The 22755-nt window shown below is 39.3% G+C and overlaps 1 protein-coding gene across 3 annotated transcripts in view; it reads right to left on the bottom strand.

Moving 5' to 3' along the window:
* LOC122554150 (heparan sulfate 2-O-sulfotransferase 1) overlaps positions 1-22755 on the bottom strand; it is a 213966-nt gene that overhangs the window by 66243 nt on the left and 124968 nt on the right. For all 3 annotated transcript variants that reach the window (XM_043698719.2, XM_087990427.1, XM_043698720.2), the window contains 2 exons: positions 10494-10732; positions 9562-9647 (listed from right to left, as the gene is read on the bottom strand). In XM_043698719.2, coding sequence (XP_043554654.2) covers positions 9562-9647; positions 10494-10732 — 325 coding nt within the window. The remainder of the gene's footprint in view (positions 1-9561; positions 9648-10493; positions 10733-22755) is intronic.

Genomic DNA, 22755 nt, shown 5'->3' with positions numbered 1-22755 from the left:
ATGGATAAGGCTGTAACAATATAAATTACAAAGTATGTTGACCACTTTTACCGCCTTACAGACACTTGGTTCATTGAGCTCACCTAATTTACCAGCACCAAATCCAGAAATGCAGGTTCAACTACAACATATCAGTTAAGGAAGCTCTCCTGAACACATTTCAGGAATTCTTCCTCCTCCTTATCCTTTATTCTAGCATTATCCCAATCTACATTTGGATTATTAAAACACCCCTGTCTCATCATATTTACAGGTTTTGTATACCTGACTTTCCTGCAGATTTCCCACCAGGTTATAATCTAACAAGTTTATTTGAAAGTACAACTTTCAGAGCACTGCTCCTTCCTCGGGTAGCTAGTGGGGCAGGATCATACGACACAATTTCTAGCAAAAGGTCAGTGTCATGCAATTAAAATGATATATTGAACAAATCTAGATTGCTGTTAAGTCTTTCATCTTGTAGAATGGGTTGCAGGTTTCTGATCATTAATATGTAAATCCCAGAACTTATTTTAAGTCACATTCTCAAGGTAACTTAAGGTTTTATAAAAAGTTGACATTTCAGCACACACACACACACACACACACACACACACACACACACACACACACACACACACACACACACACACACACACACACACATCTATGGGATGCATTTGCACTTGCAGAATTGTATTTGCAGATATATTTTATTTTTGCTCAAAATGTATCTAACCTGTAAGCAGTCAATCCATATAACATTTTATAAATTCCTACTTTGGAAATAGAACCAGTCTAACTCAAGATTAGGATACAGACAGACTCTAACTTCACACCTGTAATGCATTGTCTGAGCTGAGATGTCACTTTCTTTTACAAAACCTTAAGTTATCTCGAGAATCTGACTTAAAAGTAGTTATGGGATTTCCATATTAATGAACTGAAACCTGCAACCCATTCTAAAAAAAAAATCAAAGACTTAACAACAATCTCGATTTGTTCAATACATTATTTTAATTGCATGACAATGTCGTCTTTTGCTATAAATTCTGTGTCTTATGATCCTGCCCCACTAGTTACCTGATGAAGGACCAGTGCTCTGAAAGCTAGTATTCCAAATAAATATGTTGGACTATAACCTGGTCTTGTATAATTTTTAACTTTGAATATTAAATACTAAGTATCAGCATTTCAAGCCATGTTTCCATTACTGCCACCACATCATATTCTAATATGGATATTTGCTTGTAGCTCACCCAACCTTATCACACTTTGTGCACTTACATACATTACTATTTTGCTTCTACACAATATAGCAAAATTATTGCTTTAGGTAATAACTAACATTCTCACTCCTTTATAGAGTTCATTTGTATGCTGTTGCCCAGACTCCTCTCAATTTAGTTTAAACCATTCCCAAACACACAGTGAAGTTCTGCTGAGGCCACCAGTCACAGTCGTGTAGTGATACAAAAAAATCCCTTTTGAATTGGTGCTTCCCACTCCTGAACAGGTCCCAATGACCCAAGAATCTGAAACATTCTTTCCTGTATCATGATTCAAGCTACACATTGATCCTCAATATCATCTTATTTCCAAACTCACTCATCTAGAGCACAGGAACAATCCAGAGATTATATTTGAAGAGCTACCTGTTTAAACTTCCTCCCTAGCTCCAGAAAATCTGAAATAATGCATGACCTTCCATGGGACTGGTATTAACATGCACCATTACTTCTGACTTATTCCCTTCACCCTGTAGAATATTCTGCACCCTCTCCATGCTATCCTTTATCCAAACATCAGTGAGGCAGCACACCAGATAAGACTCACAAAGATGGTCTGTTCCCCTAATTATGGAATCTCAATTGCAATAACAATTGCAATTATACTTTTGGCTGTTCCCTCCTCTGCAATCCTTTGTTCACTTGTGCTGTGGTCTGTACTGCACACATTCAAGTTACTGTCACTCCCAGCAGTCCTAATGCTGATGACCAATTTAAAACTGTACACACATCAATAACCCCTCTTTCTGCCTGTGGATGACTCTCTCTAGGAATATATGACCCACGAAATTCCTATCTATAATCTTCCTTCATGCTCCAAGGTAACTTCAGCAGCCCTCAAACTTAGAAAATGTGAGCCCAAAATCAACTTGCTGAAGATGTTTCCTTAGACAAACATGGTCACCAAACCTGATACAACAGGTCTCAGCTCCCCAAATGTGATCAAAGAGTCTTCCTTTCGATGTTTGTATGTATTCATTCTTTCAGAGTCTGGTTAGTATGCAGTTTAAAGTATTAAATTTAATTCCTGTCTCTTGACCTCCTCTATATGCGTGCTCTTATTGTGACCTAATTTACTGTTATATCTATCCTAATTGTAATTTTTGATATCCAACCTGCTAGTTTAAAAGAATATCTTAGTTTAAAGACAAAGGAAAGAAAGAAAGGGAACACCAACCAATCGCTCATCATTTTCATTTTTTTTTTAAACATGCTCTCTAACTTTCTTTACTTTTGTTCATTTGCTTGGGACTCCTGACGACACCCCATCACTATTCTTAACTATAAATATCTTACATTGCTTTATCATGTTCATTCTGACTCTCCATCACTGCTCTCATTGTTGATCTGTGACACTGCACTATCATGTTCTCGCACTCTGATGCCTTACCACTGTTTATAACAATGAGTAGTACCTTCATTTTACAAGCTCAAGGGTATTAAAAATATTCATTTGATGATAAAAATTACATTTCTCATTGCAGATGTATATAGGTACCCAAAGATTTTGATAGATGGCAAGTTTTAGATTGGGCAATCTTCTAGAACATGTACAATGGAGAAAGGCACTCTCATTTTGGGATATTTTAATCATTTATTATAGAGAGGGGTTGCAATTTGAGATATTTTAATTGCATTTAGAAGCATATTTTATACCTGGAAAAGGAAAAGGAAATGAGGTCCAAAACATGAGACAGTTAATTTGCAAATTAACTAGTTTGAACCTTGTTTCCTTGAATTCAAAGGCTAAGCAAATACTTAGATTATTGCAGGAATTGATCCACACCTCACTTTGGTTCTGTTAAAGAGTTGTTGATCGCAAGTACAAAGTAAGTAATCTGGCAAGTGTTTCTCGCTGACCGTAAAAGCAAGAAATAAAACATATAGACACAGTCAGTCAAACAGAGGTTTGTAAAAACAAATCAGGCAGCAAACAGCTGGCAGAAAGATAAAATGCAGCAAAAAGGAGTAGTCAAAGTAGGTAACCCACTGATGTGAGAAACATAGTCCATTCAATATTTTGGGTTGTTGTACAATGTGAAATAAAGAAACTAAACAACATACATAAGGCCTCCTTGGGGAAACTGAAAAAATATATCTGTAAAAGACATGGACATCTAATTCAAGGTACACGGGGATACTACTGTTACAGTCTGGTTGATGTTTTCTAGCAAGCAGACACAGAGTAATGTAAATCACTTATGTGACTGATACCATCAATTCCAACAAAAAATACTCAAATTTATCATACTTGTTATTTGCTTCAATGATAACAAAGTCTTGCAACAGATTAAAGTTTGTTGCATTATTAGCTATGACTCAGCTGTACTTTTGTCTAAGAGTTGAAAGATCACTGGTTCAGAGCACCATTCCAGGATAAGAGGGGAAAAAAAAAATCACAACTAACAACCTTCAGTACAATACTGATGGAATGCTACATTGTTGAAGGTGTTGTTAAACTCAGGCTCCGAGATGCGAACATCTCTGTAGCAACGTTTCATAGAGCAGAAAAAACATCCCTGATGACCGAGCCAACATTTATCCCTCAATCAATACCATTTCAGCAGATTATCTGATAACCACGACATTGATGTTTGTGGTGGCTCAATGAATGTGTTGGAGTTGTTATGCACAAATTAGAATTTTTTTAACATAAAAATAGTGATTACACATCAAGAGTATTTTACTGTCAAATTGTTTTGCTTGTAAAAGACTCTACATAAATGTCGTCCTTTCCTTCTCCTGTACAAGATGTATCCAAATAGATCTGTTTCATGGCTCAGAATTCCAAACTATGAATACAAAGGTTTCTGCGAGCAATGCAGGACCAAGTTTTCAGGCAACGTAGGAGAGAGAAAAAAAAACAAGAAAAGACTTGGAAGGAAGGGCATGCTGATTAGTCATCAACAGTATTTGGACTGCAACTACTCACGACTGAATACTTTGCAAGGGGATTTAATCTAATAAACAGACATATTATTTTGACACAAGTTGAACAGGAGGACCTACGATTGCATATCTATACTTGATACCCAACATAGTTAGGTTAAACAGGGAACAGCACAGCACAGGAAGAGGCCATTCATTCCACCATATCTGTGCTGACCATGATAACATTCTAAATTGATCCCAACTATCTGTACATGGCCACATGCCTCTCAGTGCCAGGGACCTGGGTTCAATTCCCACCTCAGGTGACTGTCTGCATAGAGTTTGCTCATTCTCCCAGTGTCTGGGTGGGTTTCCTCCGGGTGTTCCGGTTTCCTCCCACATTCCAAAAGATGTGCAGGTCAAGTAAATTGCCCATAGTGTTAGATGCATCAGTCAGGGGCAAATGGAGGGAAATGATTCTCGGTGGGTTACTCTTCGGATGTTCGTTGTGGACTTGTTGGGCTGAAGGGCCAGTTTCTACACTGTAGAAAATCTAATCCATATGTGTATGTAAGCTTGGTTTAGTGTGTGTGACTGTGTGGAGACAGAGAATAGTGCAATGGAGTTACCTGTAGTGTGACATGAACCCAAGATCAGAGTTGGAAAAATGCTGGAACCAATTATTAAGGCAGTAATAGGATCACATTTGGAAATCAATCTGAACAAGCAGAGTCAGCATGGCTTCATGAAAAGGAACTAATATCCTATCAATTTATTGGAGGTTTTTTGAGCAAGTCTCAAATAGTAAGTCTGGATAGTGGAAAATTTGTAGATGTGTTGCATTTTGATCTCCAGAGGGCATTCAACAAGTTAACTCAGAAAAGTTTAAGTCGTAAGATAAGAGCTCATAGTTTTAAAGGTAGCATATTGGCAAGGATTGTGAGTTGGCTCATGTAAGGAAGTAAACAAGTGCAGATAAGGGATTCTTTTCCTAGTTGGCAACCTGTGACCAGTGGGGTTCCACAGGGATCAGTGTTGGGGCTGTAATAATATATATTAATGACTTGGAAGAAGGAAGTGAAAAGGTATTCAAATTCACAGATGACACAAAAAACTGATGGAAAGACAAGCTGCAAAAGGAATACAAACAGTTCACAGAGAGACAGTTATAGGTTAAGTAAGTGGGCAAAAAGTTGGCAAATGGAGTATAAATGTAGAAAAATGGGAAGTTGAACATTTTGGAAGGCAGAAGAAAAGAACAGTATTATTTAAATAGAAAGAAACTGCAAGAACCTGCAACACAAGAGGATTTGCGCATGAAACAAAACTAACAGCTGGTGCAGCAGGTAGTCAGGAAAACTAATGGAATGTTGTTCCTTGTTTCAAAGAGTCTGGAATATACGAGTAAGAGTCTTATTGCAACTGGACAAGGTACTGGTGATATGATTTAGATTTTATTGTCATCTGTATTTTACAATAAGAATACAAAAACGTGGAAAGCTTTCATTTGTTGCCACAATAGAATTGCGTTTTGAATAATTTAAGAATATGTAAAATAACAAAAGATATAGCTTGAAGTGAGTAATCAGTCCTGAGCCAGCTTATCACCTTCAATGATGCCTGCACTGCCACCACTTTGCCGCCATCTACACCTGATCCAGCCAACATTGAAGTCACCGACGTTTAGGTGCCATCTTTGCCACTGAGCTGATATTTCTTTGCTACTGCCTCGGCACCACTTGTGCTGGCCCAACTAACATCAGAGTCGTGTCTCTCGCTGCTGAGCCCACCACATTGAATTTGCTGTGATGCCCTTCCGCCACCACTTCATTGCCACCAGCACTGGACCCAACCAATGAAGTCATCAATCTTCAGGAGCTCACTAGAGGTCTGCACTGGGGCAACTCTCCTCCACGCCCTTGCCCACTTGAAATCCACAGTAGGCCTGCCTGAAGTCTGCACGACTCGAGGTCCATGCCCTGAGACCACATCTGGAGTACTGAGAGCAGTTTTGGTCCCTTTAATTAAGAAAAGATATCATTTCATTGGAGGCAGATCAGAGAAGGTTCCCTGGGATGTTGCCTGTCTCATGAGCAAAGACTAAACAGGTTGGGATTACACTCATTGGCATTTAGAAGAACAAGAGGTGATTTCTTTGAAAAATATACGATTCTTAAGAGGCTTGACAGAGTAAATACTGAGAGGATGTTTCCCCTCATGAATGTGTCTAGGATCAGAAGGCATAGCCTCCGAGTAAAGGGGCACCAACTTAAAACTGAGATGGAGAATTTCTTCTCTCAGAGCATTAAAAAAATACCTGTTTATTATGGACTAAGTGTCTTGAACTAATGGCAATTAAGTAATATGAATCATTAACTTAATGTAACGCTATTACTTCTAAATTCTCTTTTAAATGAGAGACAGACAGTCAGAAGGCAAAGACATTTTTTGAGGTTCTGTCTTTGCAGACTGGACAATTCTTGGCTCCATACAAGTAATGGTCACCTGGCCAGGAGCCAATCATAATGACCTCTATTCAGAACCAATCAGCTCTGTATGGTCTGCTTTTGCTCTCATTGCTCCATGAAAATGCGACATTGAAAGTTATATACAATGTGTTCCAGCAAACACCTTTAAAATTACAGACATGTGTCTTCTTGGTTCAAGGCTGCATCTTCCTTTGTTAGTCCATAGTCCAAAAATAAAGGAAATTAAAACCCGTGCTATCTACATTTGGAAAAGTAGCACAATAATGGAGGAGTCAGTATAAATATCTATATATTGCATAATTAGTTTAATAGATGGTTATGTAATTAAGATGCTGCAGATCAATGTAGGCAGGTTGCATCACAAGTTTAAGTAAATTAAAAACCATCAAATAACCTGCTTATAGACATGATGTCTCAGTTAGTTGATATTACCTTGAACGAATGCAAATACTTATAGCATTTTAAATGTTACTGATTATCTCATCCTATTGATGGGCATGTGTGTTTTGGGCACAAAAGTTTATGTGGTACAACTTTGCCATCTGCTGGTGCACCAGCACATGATGAAACAAATCAAATGATAATGAGCTCAGAACTGAAAACGTTCAGAGCAAGTTATCTGATGTTGTTCTACAACTGCTACTTGAGAGGCAAGTTTTAGCAGTTCTTTGAAGTTCCAGGCTGAAAACTTAGCTGGATGATTAATAGTTGAGTTCCTGTTGGATATTTTACTTTATGTATACAGATGTATCGATGAGCTTGCAAGTTCAATATAAATAAATTCCACGGGTTGATTTATTCACCATCTGAACCAATATGATTAGAATTAATCTGCTCAGCATATTCAGGATGTTTATATCGCCTCATCTTCTCGTCAATTGCTTACTTGTTTATCCCCACTCACAACTGAATATGAAAGGATAGAACAATGATTCAATGTATTGCTGTGGAATTGCTTAGTTCCATCTATAGTTTTAGTTTTGAAGCATCAGTATTTGCATAAGCTTGTGTTTTTTATCTTCACCTCACTTTCAGGTATGCCTGACAGCACTCCAAACATATGTGACTATAAACTACATTGAATCAGAGCTGAGGTGATGGAGTCAGAAAGGGAGGGAGGGTTTAGTGGTAATATCAATAGACTAGCAATCCAGAACCCCAGACTGGGGACAGGAGTTCAAATCCCACCATGACAGATGGTCAAATTTGAATTCAATTTTAAAACATTCCGAAATTTGAGCAACTGTGATGGTACACAGTTCTGCTGATGTTGCTTGGGACTCTCAGAGGCTTAAGAATGCCCAGTTTTGAGCTGCTTGATCTGTTCTTAAACAAACAATCTCACTAGCATGATACAATGGAAGGCATCTCAGTGTGAAGTGAAATTCTGTCGGTAGCCACTTTTACCAACACTGTCAAAGATAGGTTGGTGAGATAAATTCAAGGAAGGAATACTCTCACATCTTTGTATTTGAGACAGCTGCTACAAACCCAGTCTACCAATTGAAAGCATCACCGCGTTTCCACTTCAGTTTGATTTGTCCTGCTGTTGGAACAAAATAAGCCCAGAAACGGTAATGGAGACATTCAAGATGTTGGTTATGAGGTACGATTTTGTGAAAATGACAAATCTATTGATTGGCAAGAACGTTTTTCTTCGCATCATTCCCCAGGATAGGTGGGGAAGATTTCCAAGGATTAGTTGTACTGTATACTGTATGTTTGATACAAGGAGCTGAAACCAAGTGGATCCTGTTTCTTTCCTGCTTTTATCTTTAATGGTCTGACATAGTAATGTTTTATTGGGCTGTGTCAGCTGATAATTTAAGAGAAGAGTGAATTGGAGGGCAAGTTTGAGGAAGGGAAAGAGGAGTAGAAAGAACCAGGGAGACAAAAGGCTGGGGGTGGCAAGGAAAGGGCTGGTGGAAGTGGGGCTGGTCGACAGTACGTAGGGTTTAGGAAAGCATAAATGTCCTCAGTGCTCAGCAGACAGCAATTACCCATGGCTGTTTGCCCTCACACAAATTGATTTTTGACCTTACAAGTGTATCAAGGGTTGCAGAGGTGCAGGGAAGAAACGTGCAGCTGCAGTTACAACCTTATCAAATGATGTTGGGGTCAAATTACCTACTTTTACTGTATTCATTCTTGTGCTGCCTGAGCTATTATTCTATATTTTGGATCAGGATAGAGTTAATTATTTGTAATTCTTTATTGCTGAAATGTGAATTCTAAATATAGTCTGACTTCCTATTAATAAAAACTATAAAACTTAAAGTGTAGTTATCATAGTGGGTTAACAGCAACTAGGAGAAATGAGGAATGCAGATGCTGGAGAATCAGTCAAAAAGGGTGGTGTTGGAAAAGCCACAGTCGGTCATCCAACATTAGGGGATCAGAGGAGTCAAGGAAATACATCAAGCATGTTTCTATATTCTTTATAAATGTTGTTAGAGTGAAAAATACTTCTCTTTCACACTAGCTTCAGTTGAAGGAATAAAAAAAAAATTAGAATGCATAAACTCCAAATCTATCTTCATATATTGGCAGCCACAGACATAATTTTCAGGCAAGGCAAATACTGAATTAACCACCAGAGGGCAGCTGGAACATGTATATTCTATTTATCATTTGGGTTTCTGCACAGAATTATGCTTACACCTGCATGTATATTTGGATGTCATGTTGCTGTCATAATAGCACTAACAAGGAGAGTATCATTTTTGGAAAACAAAGATGCTGACCAGGTTCCACAGCATTTTTAAAAATATAAATTCACAACAATTCCTAAAAATTAACCACAGCTTTATTTGGCACAGACAATTAGTTTGCATTAAATATAAAGGGATTTAGGCTCAGGCAACGCATTGAATTTATAGACAATTTAGCGTACCTGATTCAGAGAACCAATTCCTATGAACTAAATCACTTACTTGGCAAAATCCAGATACGCCACATGCCCATGATAAAATCCTGGCTTCATTTCTTTCCACGTAGTAACATTTTTTACAAATCTTGCCTGAAGAAACAGTAGGTTAGAATTTGAGTTATTTTATATATCCACATGTATCATTCTGTCTGTGATGCAAAGTTTTTTCTCCAATCAGCCTTTTTTTTTTACTGAGCTGAAGTGCGAACTGATAAATGATGGAAAAATACATAAAACTAAACAAAACAAATGTAGCAATGCTCAGAAAATAAGAATCCTGACTGTGCAACTCATTCCCAGCCTACTAAGCCTGATATTCTAGCTCAAATACAGGTTGATCTGGCAGGTTCTATCAATTTAGTTGGACATTCTTGGCAGGATAGAATGCACATAACTCCTATGTAAAATCTAGACGAACTTGCTCTCATTGCTCTTATATAGGATTATAAACTTTGCTTTCAATTCACAGTTACTGGTCTTAAACTTACTCCAAATTGACAAGATAGAGCAACAGATACACATTTCACAACTGCAGCCATGTGCTCATAATTTCTAAGTAAATGCAAATACAATGAAAAAAATAACTTTAACACATGGTTAAAATTTGAGAGTTGAAAATGCTTGCACCAGTCAATTCTCAATTCTGATGAGTCTAGCGATTAAGTTATGAAGTAGATAAAGTGATCAGCACTTCACCTGGATGCATTTCACATGATGAACAATAGAAAGGCCCTGTCCCATAGTCAGATTAAATATAATGCAATTCTATCCATAACCTTTTGTAAAGAGCTTATGGAATCTTTACTTTAAGGTATTTCTCTTCATACAGCTTGGTGAAAAAGTAATCAAAACATAAAAGTATGACTAGATATGATGAATAATTGCCTCTAATGTAACAAAGAATGCAATACATATTTATCAAGAATTAGGACTCACTTGATCTTGCAAAGACATCACAGGATTATTTTTGGTTGTGTTGATATGCAGGACATGGTACCTGTTTTTTGCACACAGATCATAAGCAATGTTTGTAAAAGAAGTACTGGCAGTCTTCGGTACACGATTATAAAGGATGATTATGTCATCCAACTCTTCTTCTCCTGGGTCTTGTCTTGGGTTGTCCATTGTGCGGCGCTGTTCAATTTCTCTTACTTCATGTCTTGCAATTGCTCTCTCTGTGGAAAAAATGTCCAGGGCTTGAAGGCTGATCAGCAATGATGCAAGTGACATTTTTAAGACTTCAGTTCAAAACACTATGATAAAGTAGGCAGTAAAAAGTAAACATTTGAACAATTATTCTACAAACAGAAGGTTTCTCTTTTACAAGCCTGAAAGTATGTTAGCGAGGCATGCAAAGATTAAATCAGGCAATGTTGAGCGAAGGGGACGTTATTTCACTTTTTGTATATGATTTGGAATCAAAGATTGGGATAGAAAGGTAAGATTAAGAGAGATGAATTTGATAAAAAGAATTTTCAGAAAAACGTCTGTAAGAACAATCAACTTCTGAAGAAATGAGAATGCACATTTTAAATGAATTTTTTTAATCTTCAGGCAGAGGGATTTGTCAATAACTATCACTTACAGCGCAGTTAAAAACTCACTTTCTCCTGCCCTAACCTTATGTTTTTCCAGCTTTTTAACCCATGGATACATAACCCAACATGTCATAGAATCAAAGAATCCCTGCTGTGGAAGTAGGCCATTCAGCCCATCGAATCTACACTGGCACTCTGAAAAGCATCCCACTCAGGCCCATCCTATCCCTGTAACTTTGAATTTCCAGCTAATCTGCACAGCCCTGGACACTTTGGGCAATTTAGTATGGCTAGTCAGCCTAACCTGCAAATCTTCGTGGACTGTGGGTGGAAACCCACACAGACACAGAGAGAACATGCAAACCCCATACAGTCACCAAAGAGTGGATCAGACCTGGGTCCCTTGTGCTGTGAAGCAGCCATGTTAACCTCCGAGTGACTGTGCTGTCATAGAGTCGTTGAATATATTTCATTGCACTCGATGAAGGAGTAGAATCATTCAACATGCAATGTCAAGATTCCTGCATTTGACTTATCTTAAGTGCCTGCTACAGAAGTCACTGCAGTTTTCAAATTCTTCATCAAATTCAATGAAACAAAGTTAGTTGCTTCAGTCTACATGAATTAAACTGAATTCAAATTAAGTAGTAGTTTTTACTGATTAGCACTTGAATTCAAATTAACCAATAATTTCAATTAAAATATTCAAGACTCTTAAAAGGAGCCATTATGTACAATTTAATTGTCATTTAAGATGTTGAAATCAAGCAACTTTTATTCAAGGGTTGATTGCACAACGGACGAGAGGAAGATGGATGCTCATCAATTATAATTCACATCTCTGAAACAGAAACGATCATCCAAGCGATCATGAAGGAGCAGAGCTTCGAAAGCTAGTGTTTCCAAATAAAGTTGTTGGACTATAACCTGGTTCTGTGTAATTTTTAACTTTGCAAACTATTCCAGCTCTCCAACATTTGAAGCTTATTTCAGGTTCTCTCTCTAATGCCAAACATGTAGCTATTTCAGTTCTTAGAATAGTCTCAATGTAAACATTTAATTTAGGAGCTCGAGGAGGTCCTTCAGTTACTTTTGTCTAATTAGCTATTCTGGAATATCATGGCTGATCAGATGGTTACATTTAATATTTCTATCAGGATATAAAGAAAATTGCCTTCTGAACAATTTTCTTATGACCCAAAAGAAGTAAACCTGAATCAGGAGAGAATACCTGTCAGATTGCTTCGTCAGCCACACACCCACCAATCAGTTCTAATCTCAGCTGCATAATAGTAGGCAGAATGGACATTGTACTTCATATTCCTCAACCCTACATGGCCCTGAAATTCTCTGATTGCTGCAAAGCAGAGGTACTTTTCACATCGGTCTAACTGTGGAACACACAACTAAAACCACCACTTATACCAATTAAAACACTAGATAAATTATCATTGGCATTTCGAATTCTGGGTCTTAAGTTAATGAACAAAATAGCTGAGAGCAATTCTAATTGCAGTACTGTAAAATGCACAGTTAAATGCAAAATAACTTCAGGCAAAAGACATTTTACAGATTTTCTCCCTGGATGTGAGCATAAGAGGTACAGTTAGTAAGTTTGCAGTTGACACCAAAATTGGAGGTGTAGTGCTGACAGCGAAGAGGGTTACCTCAGATTACAACAGGATCTTGACCAGATGGGCCAATGGGCTGAGAAGTGGCAGATGGAGTTTAATTCAGATAAATGCGAGGTGCTGCGTTTTGGGAAAGCAAATCTTAGCAGGACTTATACACTTAATGGTAAGGTCCTAGGGAGTGTTGCTGAACAGAGACCATGAAGCGCAGGTTCATAGCTCCTTGAAAGTGGAGTCGCAGGTAGATAGGATAGTGAAGAAGGCATTTGGTATGCTTTCCTTTATTGGTCAGAGTACTGATTACAGGAGTTGGGAGGTCATTTTATGGCTGTACAAGACATTGGTGAGGCCACTGTTGGAATACTGCGTGCAATTCTGGTCTCCTTCCTATCAGAAACTTGAAAGGGTTCAGAAAATATTTACAAGGATGTTGCCAGGGTTGGAGGATTTGAGACTGTACAGGCTGGGGCTGTTTTCCCTGGAGCGTCGGAGGCTGAGGGGAGACCTTCTAGAGGTTTACAAAATTATGAGGGGCATGGATAGGATAAATAGACAAAGTCTTTTCCCTGGGGTCGGGGAGTCCAGAACTAGAGGGCATAGGTTTAGGGTGAGAGGGGAAAGATATAAAAGAGACTTAAGGGGCAACGTTTTCACGCAGAGAATATATGGAATGAGCTGGTAGAGGATGTGGTGGAGGCTGGTACAATTGCAACATTTAAGAGGCATTTGGATGGTTAGATGAATAGGAAGGGATATGGGCCAGGTGCTGGCAGGTGGGACTAGATTGGGTTGGGATATCTGGTCGGCATGGATAGGTTGGACCGAAGGGTTTGTTTCCATGCTGTACATCTCTATGACTCTAAGTGCAGCAGGAGCAAAGAAATACCTATAAGTGCAACTACCCACCCAAAACAAAAACAAGAAGTCACCACGTTTTTGGGACTTAGCAATATATCATCATTTCTTCAGTGTTGTTGGGCCAAAATCTTGTTTCTCTGACTAACTGTACCACTATGGTGCACTTACACCATCTCGGCTTATACTCATTCAAGGAAACAGCTCATCATCATCGACTGAAAGGGAATTAGGGATGTCAGCAATAGTCATTCCAAGAATGAATTAGACTAAATCCAAAAACAGAGAAAAAAAAACAGCATAATGATGTTGGACAGCATAATGATGATGATGCGCAGCTGTTATTCAGAAACAGGCAGAGCTTAGAACATTTTTATGCATTTGATTGCAATTCAAAAGAAATATGTAAAGAATCAATGACATTTTGATATTTCAAAGTTGAATGTGCTGCTTTAATTACAAAAATGACAATTTCTCAACAAGCACTGTTGAAAATATGCTTGTATAATTCGCCATGTTTATGAAGTTACAACATTATGGAATTGTTACAGTGCAGGCCATTTGGCCAATCGTGCCTAAAATGGTACTCCTGCCTTCTTCCTGTGACCCCTTACATTCTTCCTTTTCGGATAATTGTCTAATTTCCTTTTGGCTGCTTCTATTGAGCCTGCCCCAGCATATATTAAGGCAGTGGATTTCAGATTTTAACCACTCACAATGTTAAGACATTTTCTCAGATTATGGTTTGTTTTTATTATTCACTCTTTGGATGTGGATACTGTTAGCTTTGCCAGCATTCATTGCCCATTCCTGATTATCCCCTGAGAATGTGGTGGTGAGCTGCCTTCTTTAACCAATGTAGTTCATGTGCTGTCAGTAGACCTACAATGCCCTTAGGGAGGGAATTCCACACTTTGACCCAGCGACAGTGAACAAATGGTGATATATTTCCAAGTCAGAATGGGGAGTGGCTTGGAAGGGAACTTGCAGGTGATCGTGCTCCATTTATCTCGTGCCCTTGTCCTTCCAGATGGTAGTGGTCATGGGTTGGGAAAATACTAACTAAGGAGCCTTGGTGAATTGCTGCAGTGCATCTTATAGATGGTACACATTAGTGCATTGGTGGTGGAGGGAATGGATGTTGGTGGAAGGGAGCCAAAGCAAGCTGCACTGTCCTGGATGGTATCAAGCTTCTTGAGTGTTAATGGAGCTGCACTCATCTTGGCAAGTGTGGAGTATTTCATCACACTCATGATTTGTGCTTTGTAATTGATGGACATCCTTTAGGAGTCAGGAGGTGACATACTTGCTGCTCTATTCTGAAGTGCTCTGGTAGCCACTGTTTTTATATGGTGAATCCGGTTCAGTTTCTTATCAATGGCAACTTCAGGATGTTGATAGTGAGTCTTCAGCGATGCTAACACCGGGAGTGGAGGGTTCAACATTTAGGTTAAATTAGCTGGGGCTTCTTTTCCCTGGAGCGGTGGAGGCTGAGGGGTGCCCTTACAGCGTTTTATAAAATCATGAGGGGCATGGATAGAGTGAGTAGCCAACATCTTTTTCCTAGGGTGGGGGAGTCCAAAGTTAGACAGCATAGGTTTAAGGTGGGAGGGGAAAGATTTAAAAAGGATATGAGGGGGAATTTTTTTCCACGTTGAGGGTGGTGCATGTATGGAGCGAATTGCCAGAGTAGAAAAAAGGGCAGGTACCATTACAACATTTAAAAGGCATCTGGATAATATATTAGTAGGAAGGGTTTAGATGAATATGAGCAAACGCTGGCAAAAGGGATTAAGTCAGATTGGGAGATCTGATTGATGCAGATGAGTTGGACTGAAGTGTCTGTTTCCAGGCTGTATGATTCTATAATTAGGAGGAGTAGGCAATTCAGCCCTTGAGCCTGTTCCACTATGAAACACAGTTATGGCTAACCTCAGCCTCAACTCCTCTTTTCTGCCCATAATCTTTTAATCCATAACTAATTAAGAATCTGTCCATTTCCTCCTCAAGTTTATTAAATATTCTGGCTTCCACTACCTTGTGCAGTAGTGAATTGCACACATTTTTGATGCTTTGAGGGAAATAATTCTTTCTCATTTCTGTTTTATCCATTAATCCTTAGCCTAAAGCTAAGACATTTTGTTGTCGTTTGCCCTACAACTGGAAACATCTGCTCCATGTCTATTTTGTCAATCGCCTTTAGCATCTTATGTATCTCAGTGGCAGGAGGGGATAATCAACATTGATTCACAAAAGTGAAATCATGCTTGGCAAATCAACAGGGATTCTTCAAGGATGTTTTGAGCAGAATTAATGAGGGAGAGCCACTGAACATGGTTTACTTAGATAAAAGGTTAGTGTGCAAAATGAAAAATTGGGGGTAATGAATAGAAAATTGGTTGGCAGAGAAAAAACAAGAGTAGTAATAAATGTTCCCCCCTAATTGCAGGCAGGGAATAGTGCGATACCACAGGAATTAGTGTGATATCACAGGAGTCAATGATAGGACATATATCATTAATGAGCTGTCATATTTTCATTACTTGCAATCACAATAGATAACCATAGATAAATCTTCTTGCAGTTGATAAGTACTTCATAGCCTGCACCAAAAAGAATGCAGAGCAGATATACTTTCAAACAGCTAAGGAGTGAATATTGCAGAGTGATGATGAATTCAAAGCAAAAATTAGGAAACAAAAACAAGTAATATTTGCATTTTTGTTTGATCCAGTGGCTTGTTGGTCTTAAAAAGTTTATTCATGGGATGCGGGCATCGCTGGTTGGTCCAGCATTTATGGCCCATAGCTATTTGCCCTTGAGAAGGTGGTAGTGAATTGCCTTCTTGCACCACCGCAGTCCATTTGGTGCAGGTACAACTGCATTGCTGTTTGTGAGGAAATTCCAAGATTTTGACCTGATGACACTGAAGGAACTGTGATATCTTTTCCAAGTAAGGATGGTGAAACACTCAGATGGAAACTTAGAAGTGGTGGCATTCTCAAGCATCTGTTGCCTTTGTCCTTCAAGATGGAAGTCAACATGGATTTGTAAAGTGCTAAAGAGCCCTGCTGAATTTTAGCAATGCATCTTGTAAGTGGTGAATAGTGATGGAGGGTGTGGATATTTGTGGATGTGGTGCCAATCAAACGAACTGCTTTGTCCTGGATGGTGTCAAGCTTTGAAAGTTGTTGTTGGTGCTGCACTCATTCAGGTGAGTGGGAAATATCCCATCACATTCCTGAGATGTGCTACCTTGTAGATGGTGGACAGTTTTTGGGAGTCAGACAGGGTGGTACTAGCTGCAGGATTCATGGCTCCTAACCTGCTCTTGTATTTAATAGAGTGTGGAAACAGGCTGTTTGGCCCAACAACTTCACAATGACCCTCCGAAGAGTAGTCCACCCAGAGCCATTCCCCTACCCTATTTCTCTACATTCCCCACAACTAATATACCTAACCGACACACCTCATTTCTATCAAAAACAGAAATTGCTGGAAAAACTGGAGGATCATTTACACCACGCTTCTGGCTAAAGGTTGTTGCAAATGCTTCAGCTTTTATCCTTGCTGTGATGTGCTGTGTTCCCACATTATCAAGGTAGGAGGTGTGTGTGGAGCCCCCTCCTCCAGCGAGTTGTTTAATTTCCCTCTACTATTTACGACGAGATGTGGCAAAAATGCAGAGCTCCGACCTGACCCATTGGTTGTGGAATCACTTAACTCTGTCAACATTTACAGCACTATTTCTATTGAACAATTTAAAGAAAAACAAAAATCAGGGAATCATTTCGCCAGTGGTGCAGTCAATTTTGCAGCCTTCAGGTTAATCAGCAGTTCACATGCAACTGTCCTGAATGCACATACCAGCTTTCATTGCAATGAAGAGTGCAGCCACTTCACCTACAATAACTAGTAAGAACCCATGTCAAAACCAGTAATTTTTAGGCAACTTTAACTGTCTTGCTTAGACCAGTACAGCCAACATTTCTCAAAGCTCCTCTGAAGGAAAATCCAGAGTGACTTGGAGGCGGGTGGGTGCAAAAACTGAGAAAGGGTATGAAAATCACATCCTAAAATATTTTAAGTCATAAATTTGTAACAAAAGAATAAAATGAAGTCTAATATCTTGTGGGATTATATATGATTGATATTTAATGATTTTAAAATGATTGATAATGGATCAATATTAACAGCATGTGTTTGTGGTTACGCAACCCTGAATCTGTTCAAACTTCAAATCTAATTATAAAAACCATTAATTTAATTAAACAGATGGTGTCAATTTTGTGAAATGCATTTAAATAAAAACGATTGTACAGAAATAGCAATAATTGCAAAAATTTATAAATTACTACTTTTTTGTCCACAATACATTATTGTTAAGGAGTAAAACATATGGGATGGATGCTTGAACCCAGTACAACAGTTGAAGTGGAGAGCTTAAAAATGTGTTGCTGGAAAAGCGCAGCAGGTCAGGCAGCATCCAAGGAGAAGGAGAATCGACGTTTCGGGCATAAGCCTTTCATCTGCAGTCCTCACTTTCTCCTAGTTGAAGTGGAGACCCAACTTCCATCATTTAAAAAGGAATTTTCCATTAATTCGTGACCACAAGTAGGAACTTCCTGTAATAGTTCCATAAAATAATTTGGATTTCACATCATGAGCAACATTGTTTCAAATTAACAAAGAACTGGGCAGACAAAAAGAAAACCAGATTCATAGATATACACACTTGCTGGAATATTAGTTCAGGAAAGATTTACAGAGGTTGCCAGGTTTGAAGGGTTTGAGCTATAGACATAGGTTGAATAGTCTGGGGGCTGTTTTCCCTGGAACATTAAAGGCTGAGACGTGACCTTATGGAGGTTTGTAAAATCATGAAGACCATCAACAGAATAAATAGATAATTTTTTTCACTGGGGTGAAGGAGTCTAGAACTAGAGGACATAGGTTTAGGGTAGAGGGGAAAGATTTAAAAGGGACCTAAGGGGCAACATTTTCCACGCAGATGGTGGTGCGTGTTTGGAATAAGTTGCCAGTGGAAGTGGAGGAGGCTGGTACAATTACAACATTAAAAGGCATCTGAATGGGTATATGAATAGGAAGGGTTTAGAGGGATATGGGCCAAGTGCTGGCAAATGGGACTAGATTAATTCAAGATATCTGGTCAGCACAGACAACTTGGACTGAAGGGTCTGTTTCCGTGCTGTACATATTTATGACTCTATAACTGTGGAATGGAGCACTGCAGCAAGCCTGAGACTGAGATGTTGGTCAAAGAACACAGTGGTGTGTTGAGTGGCAAGCAACTAGAAGCTCAGAGTCTCAGGCTTGCAGCAGCGCTCCAGCGAAGCTCAGCATCTTAATTTCTACTTGAGAACCTTTAAGCCTTCTGGGCTTAATATCAAATTCAACAATTTTATATCTTGAGCACCTTTACGCATGCTTTCTCCCACTCCCACATGCTAGACCTTGTCATCACATAGGCTGCACCACACACAACCTGTTGTCAGCACCTCATGGTCACCAGTAGCAGCTATTCATTTTCCTGGCTAATCTTTGTCCACTCCTTTGTTCGTCAAACTGATTTTTATCTCTCAGTGGGGTGTATCTCCACCTATTATTTACTTCTCCCTCCACCATAACAATTGCATAAAAGCCATCCTTTTTCTAGCTGCCATCAGTTCTGAAGAAGGGTCACTGGACCCAAGTGTTAATTCCGATTTCCGTCCACAGATGTTGCCAGACAGGCTGAGTTTTTCCAGCAGTTTCTAATCTTGTTACAGATTTCCAGAATCAGGTTTTTTGCCATGTGAAGTAGAAGATCGTCAGTAATCCGCAAGACAGATTGCTAGTTAAACCTCCAGGAGGTTGGTTCTTAGTTGAACTTTAAATCGGAATCAGCTAGGGAGTCTTCCCCTGTAATTTCAAGGTATTAGCATTGATTACCTTGGCTGTTTCATTGACTTGCTAATGGCTCGATGGCTTTCTGACACGATTTGTCTGCAAATGGCTTCTTAAAGTTTGCTTTTAAATTTCAGCAAGTACGGTCATCTTATCTTGTGACTCCCATTTATTCAAAGTTATTTTCCAAAAACAGTGTGCTTAGTTTGATTATATATCTTATGCTAGGACATTCACATGGTGAGTTTGAGACAACCAGAGTTATGGATATCTTAATGACTCATTCAATTTGGAACACTGTTCAGAAATGGCACTTAATTAACGTGTATGGATTACTTCTTGTCTTCTGTTTGGAGTCAAGGGAGGGATTCAATACACAACAGTCATCTGGTGATGAATAAGCAGCCATTTTCTTTGAAGTCTTTTGCAATCAGTTTTAAAAAAATAAATATTCACGACAAGTTCAAAATAGACTGTGGCACAATACACCTCTGAAAGTATGTTCATAGTTTGAAGGCAGAACTATGGAATAGATAATTTGCTTAGTTCAGTCTTGACCATCAGGCAACTACTCAAAGTCATAGAGATGTACAGCATGGAAACAGACCTTTCGGTCCAACCCGTCCATGCCGACCAGATATCCCAACCCAATCTAGTCCCACCTGCCAGCATCCGACCCATATCACTCCAAACCCTTCCTATTCATATACCCATCCAAATGCCTCTTAAATGTTGCAATTGTACCAGCCTCCACCACTTCCTCTGGCAACTCATTCCGTACACGTACCACCTGTGTGTGAAAAAGTTGCCCCGTAGGTCTCTTTTATATTTTTCCCCTCTCACCCTAAACCAATGCCCTCTAGTTCTGGACACCCCCACCCCAGGGAAAAGACTTTGCCCATTTACCCTGTATTCCGTGAGACCTAACCTTGCTAATCAGTCTCCCATGGGGAACCTTGTCAAACACCTTACTGAAGTCCATATAGATCACATCTATTGCTCTGCCGTCATCAATCCTCTTTGTTACTTCTTCAAAAATCTCAATCAAGTTTGTGAGACACTTTCACACGCACAAAGCCATGTCGACTATCCCGAATCAGTCCTTGCCTTTCCAAATACATGTACATCCTGTCCGTCAGGATTCCCTCAAACTTGCCCACCACTGACGTCAGGCTCACTGGTCTATAGTTCTCTGGCTCCAAAGAAGCATCTTTCATTTAATGTGTAACAAAGACTTCTTCATGACATTCATGTAAGAATTTCTATTTACCAGATGAAAACTGCAAATCAAAACATTCAGGTCAATATTTGATCAGAAAAAATTCTGTATTGTGCACCAACAGTCACAAGGAACTATGTAAGCTTTCACTACTTGAAATAAACAAAGATCACTTATGGCATCACTTCTCAACTCAGTTTTTAAAAATTGCAAGGATTATTTCTCAATCTCAAATGTGCCTCAACTGGCAGCAAAATCTTGTCAACGTTGGAAAATTATGGGTTCAAGTTCCATATTCTAGAACTTGGAGAGGAAAAATTATAGTTGACACTCCAGTGCATATGCTGTATTTTTGAAGCCCTCAGCCTTTGGATGAGATGTTAAACTATGGCCTTGACAGGTTCAAGTGGATGCAAAACATCGAATGCACTATTTAGAAGAAAAGCAGGTGACTTATGCCCAACATCCAGCCCAATTCCTACCCCTCAATCAACATCACAAAAATGAATGATTACTCTATTGTTTTTGGAATCTTTCTGCCCACAAACTGTTTGTTACACTTCTGACATTAGAACAGTGATTAGTTCTTGACACTATTTTTGAATTATAGTCTACAGAGATGCGCTTTGGATTATTTTGCCAAGTTTACGTTATGACATAGCACATAAATCAATCACAGAATTCACAACAAAGTCAAATGTAAACCAAGATGATCTCAACTTTGAATCCATTACATGCAAAATGAGTCTGCCTGAGACAAGGAGGTAACAATGAAATAAAACAAAGTGCAAGAGAAACTGAGCACGTCTGGCAGCTTCTGTGGAGTGAAAAACAGTTAGCATTTTGACTCTGATGTGACTTAATTGATAGAGTGTTTCCAGTTGTACCTTCTCTCTCCACAGATGCTGCCACAGCTTGAGTCTCTGCAGCACATTCTGTTCTTACTTCAAATTTCGGCAGTGCTTTGCTTTTAAGGAGATAATATGGTTTGTGTAGCCAGGGATACAAAACACTGATTGTCCCTACTGTCATCATAACCAGTGACTTTCAAACGGTGTATCACAGCAGCATCATTTTCAGGAAGCATCACAGCTTTATCAGAGTGTCGAGGCTGTGTCCATGATTCCGATCTCTGGACCTCAGTGTCTATTACTAAAGGCAATACCTGCTGACACCAGGTGTCCCTACTCATTGCACATGCACAAGCTTCAGAGCTGCACGCGCAGGCTTCAAATTCCACACACATACACACACACGCGAACATTCGTCACCATACATGGGTAGAAGATAGGACCTCAGTTTGGTTATGCAGCCTGCTTGCCCCTGCCAGTGAGGCAAAAGAGCAAAATCCTGACATTCAGATCACCCACTATGTTCTTTGTGAATGCCATTAGATTTAGCTCTAATATCAAAGCAAGCCATGAAAATTAATTACATAAAATTTATGTAATTAATCAAGTTTGTTCGCTAGTTTATATGAAGAGATGGCAGCTGAGCATCAGAGTTTACTGTTGCACACAAAGGTATGATAGTTATCATAGGCAAGGTTCTCTACCAGAGAAAAATTGAGAGTTTCTGGAGCTGGAAAGAGCATAGCAGGTCAAACCTGCTGTGCTTTTTCCAGCTACACATTTTATCAACTCTGACTTTCCAGCATCTGCAGGCCTCACTATCTCCTAGCCACTGCCAAAGAGTTTGAGCCATGTATGAACTGCTTATGAAAAGTTATTGTCTGATACAGTAGCATAAGGGGAAGAATGGTGGCATAGTGGTTAGCCACTGCTGCCTCGAAACACCAGAGACCTGACTTCAATTCCAGCCTTGGGCGACTGTCTGTGTGGAGTTCCCACATTTTCCCCTTGTCTGTGTGGCTTTCCTCCAGTTGCTCTGGCTTCCTCCCACAGTCCAAACATGTGCAGATTAGGTGGATTGGCAATGCTAAATTGCCCATTGTGTCCAGGGATGTGCAGCCTAGGTTGGTTAGCCATGCAACATGCAGGGTTAGATGGATAGGGTAGGGGGTTGGGTCTGGGTGGGATGCACTTCAG

Source organism: Chiloscyllium plagiosum, unplaced genomic scaffold (assembly GCF_037043375.1).
Source record: "Chiloscyllium plagiosum isolate Xiang-an unplaced genomic scaffold, Cpla_swu_hap1 HiC_scaffold_9, whole genome shotgun sequence".
NCBI classification, from domain to species: domain Eukaryota; kingdom Metazoa; phylum Chordata; class Chondrichthyes; order Orectolobiformes; family Hemiscylliidae; genus Chiloscyllium; species Chiloscyllium plagiosum.
The sequence above is the reverse complement of the archived record's forward strand: the minus strand, read 5'-3'. Positions and strand labels throughout refer to the sequence as shown.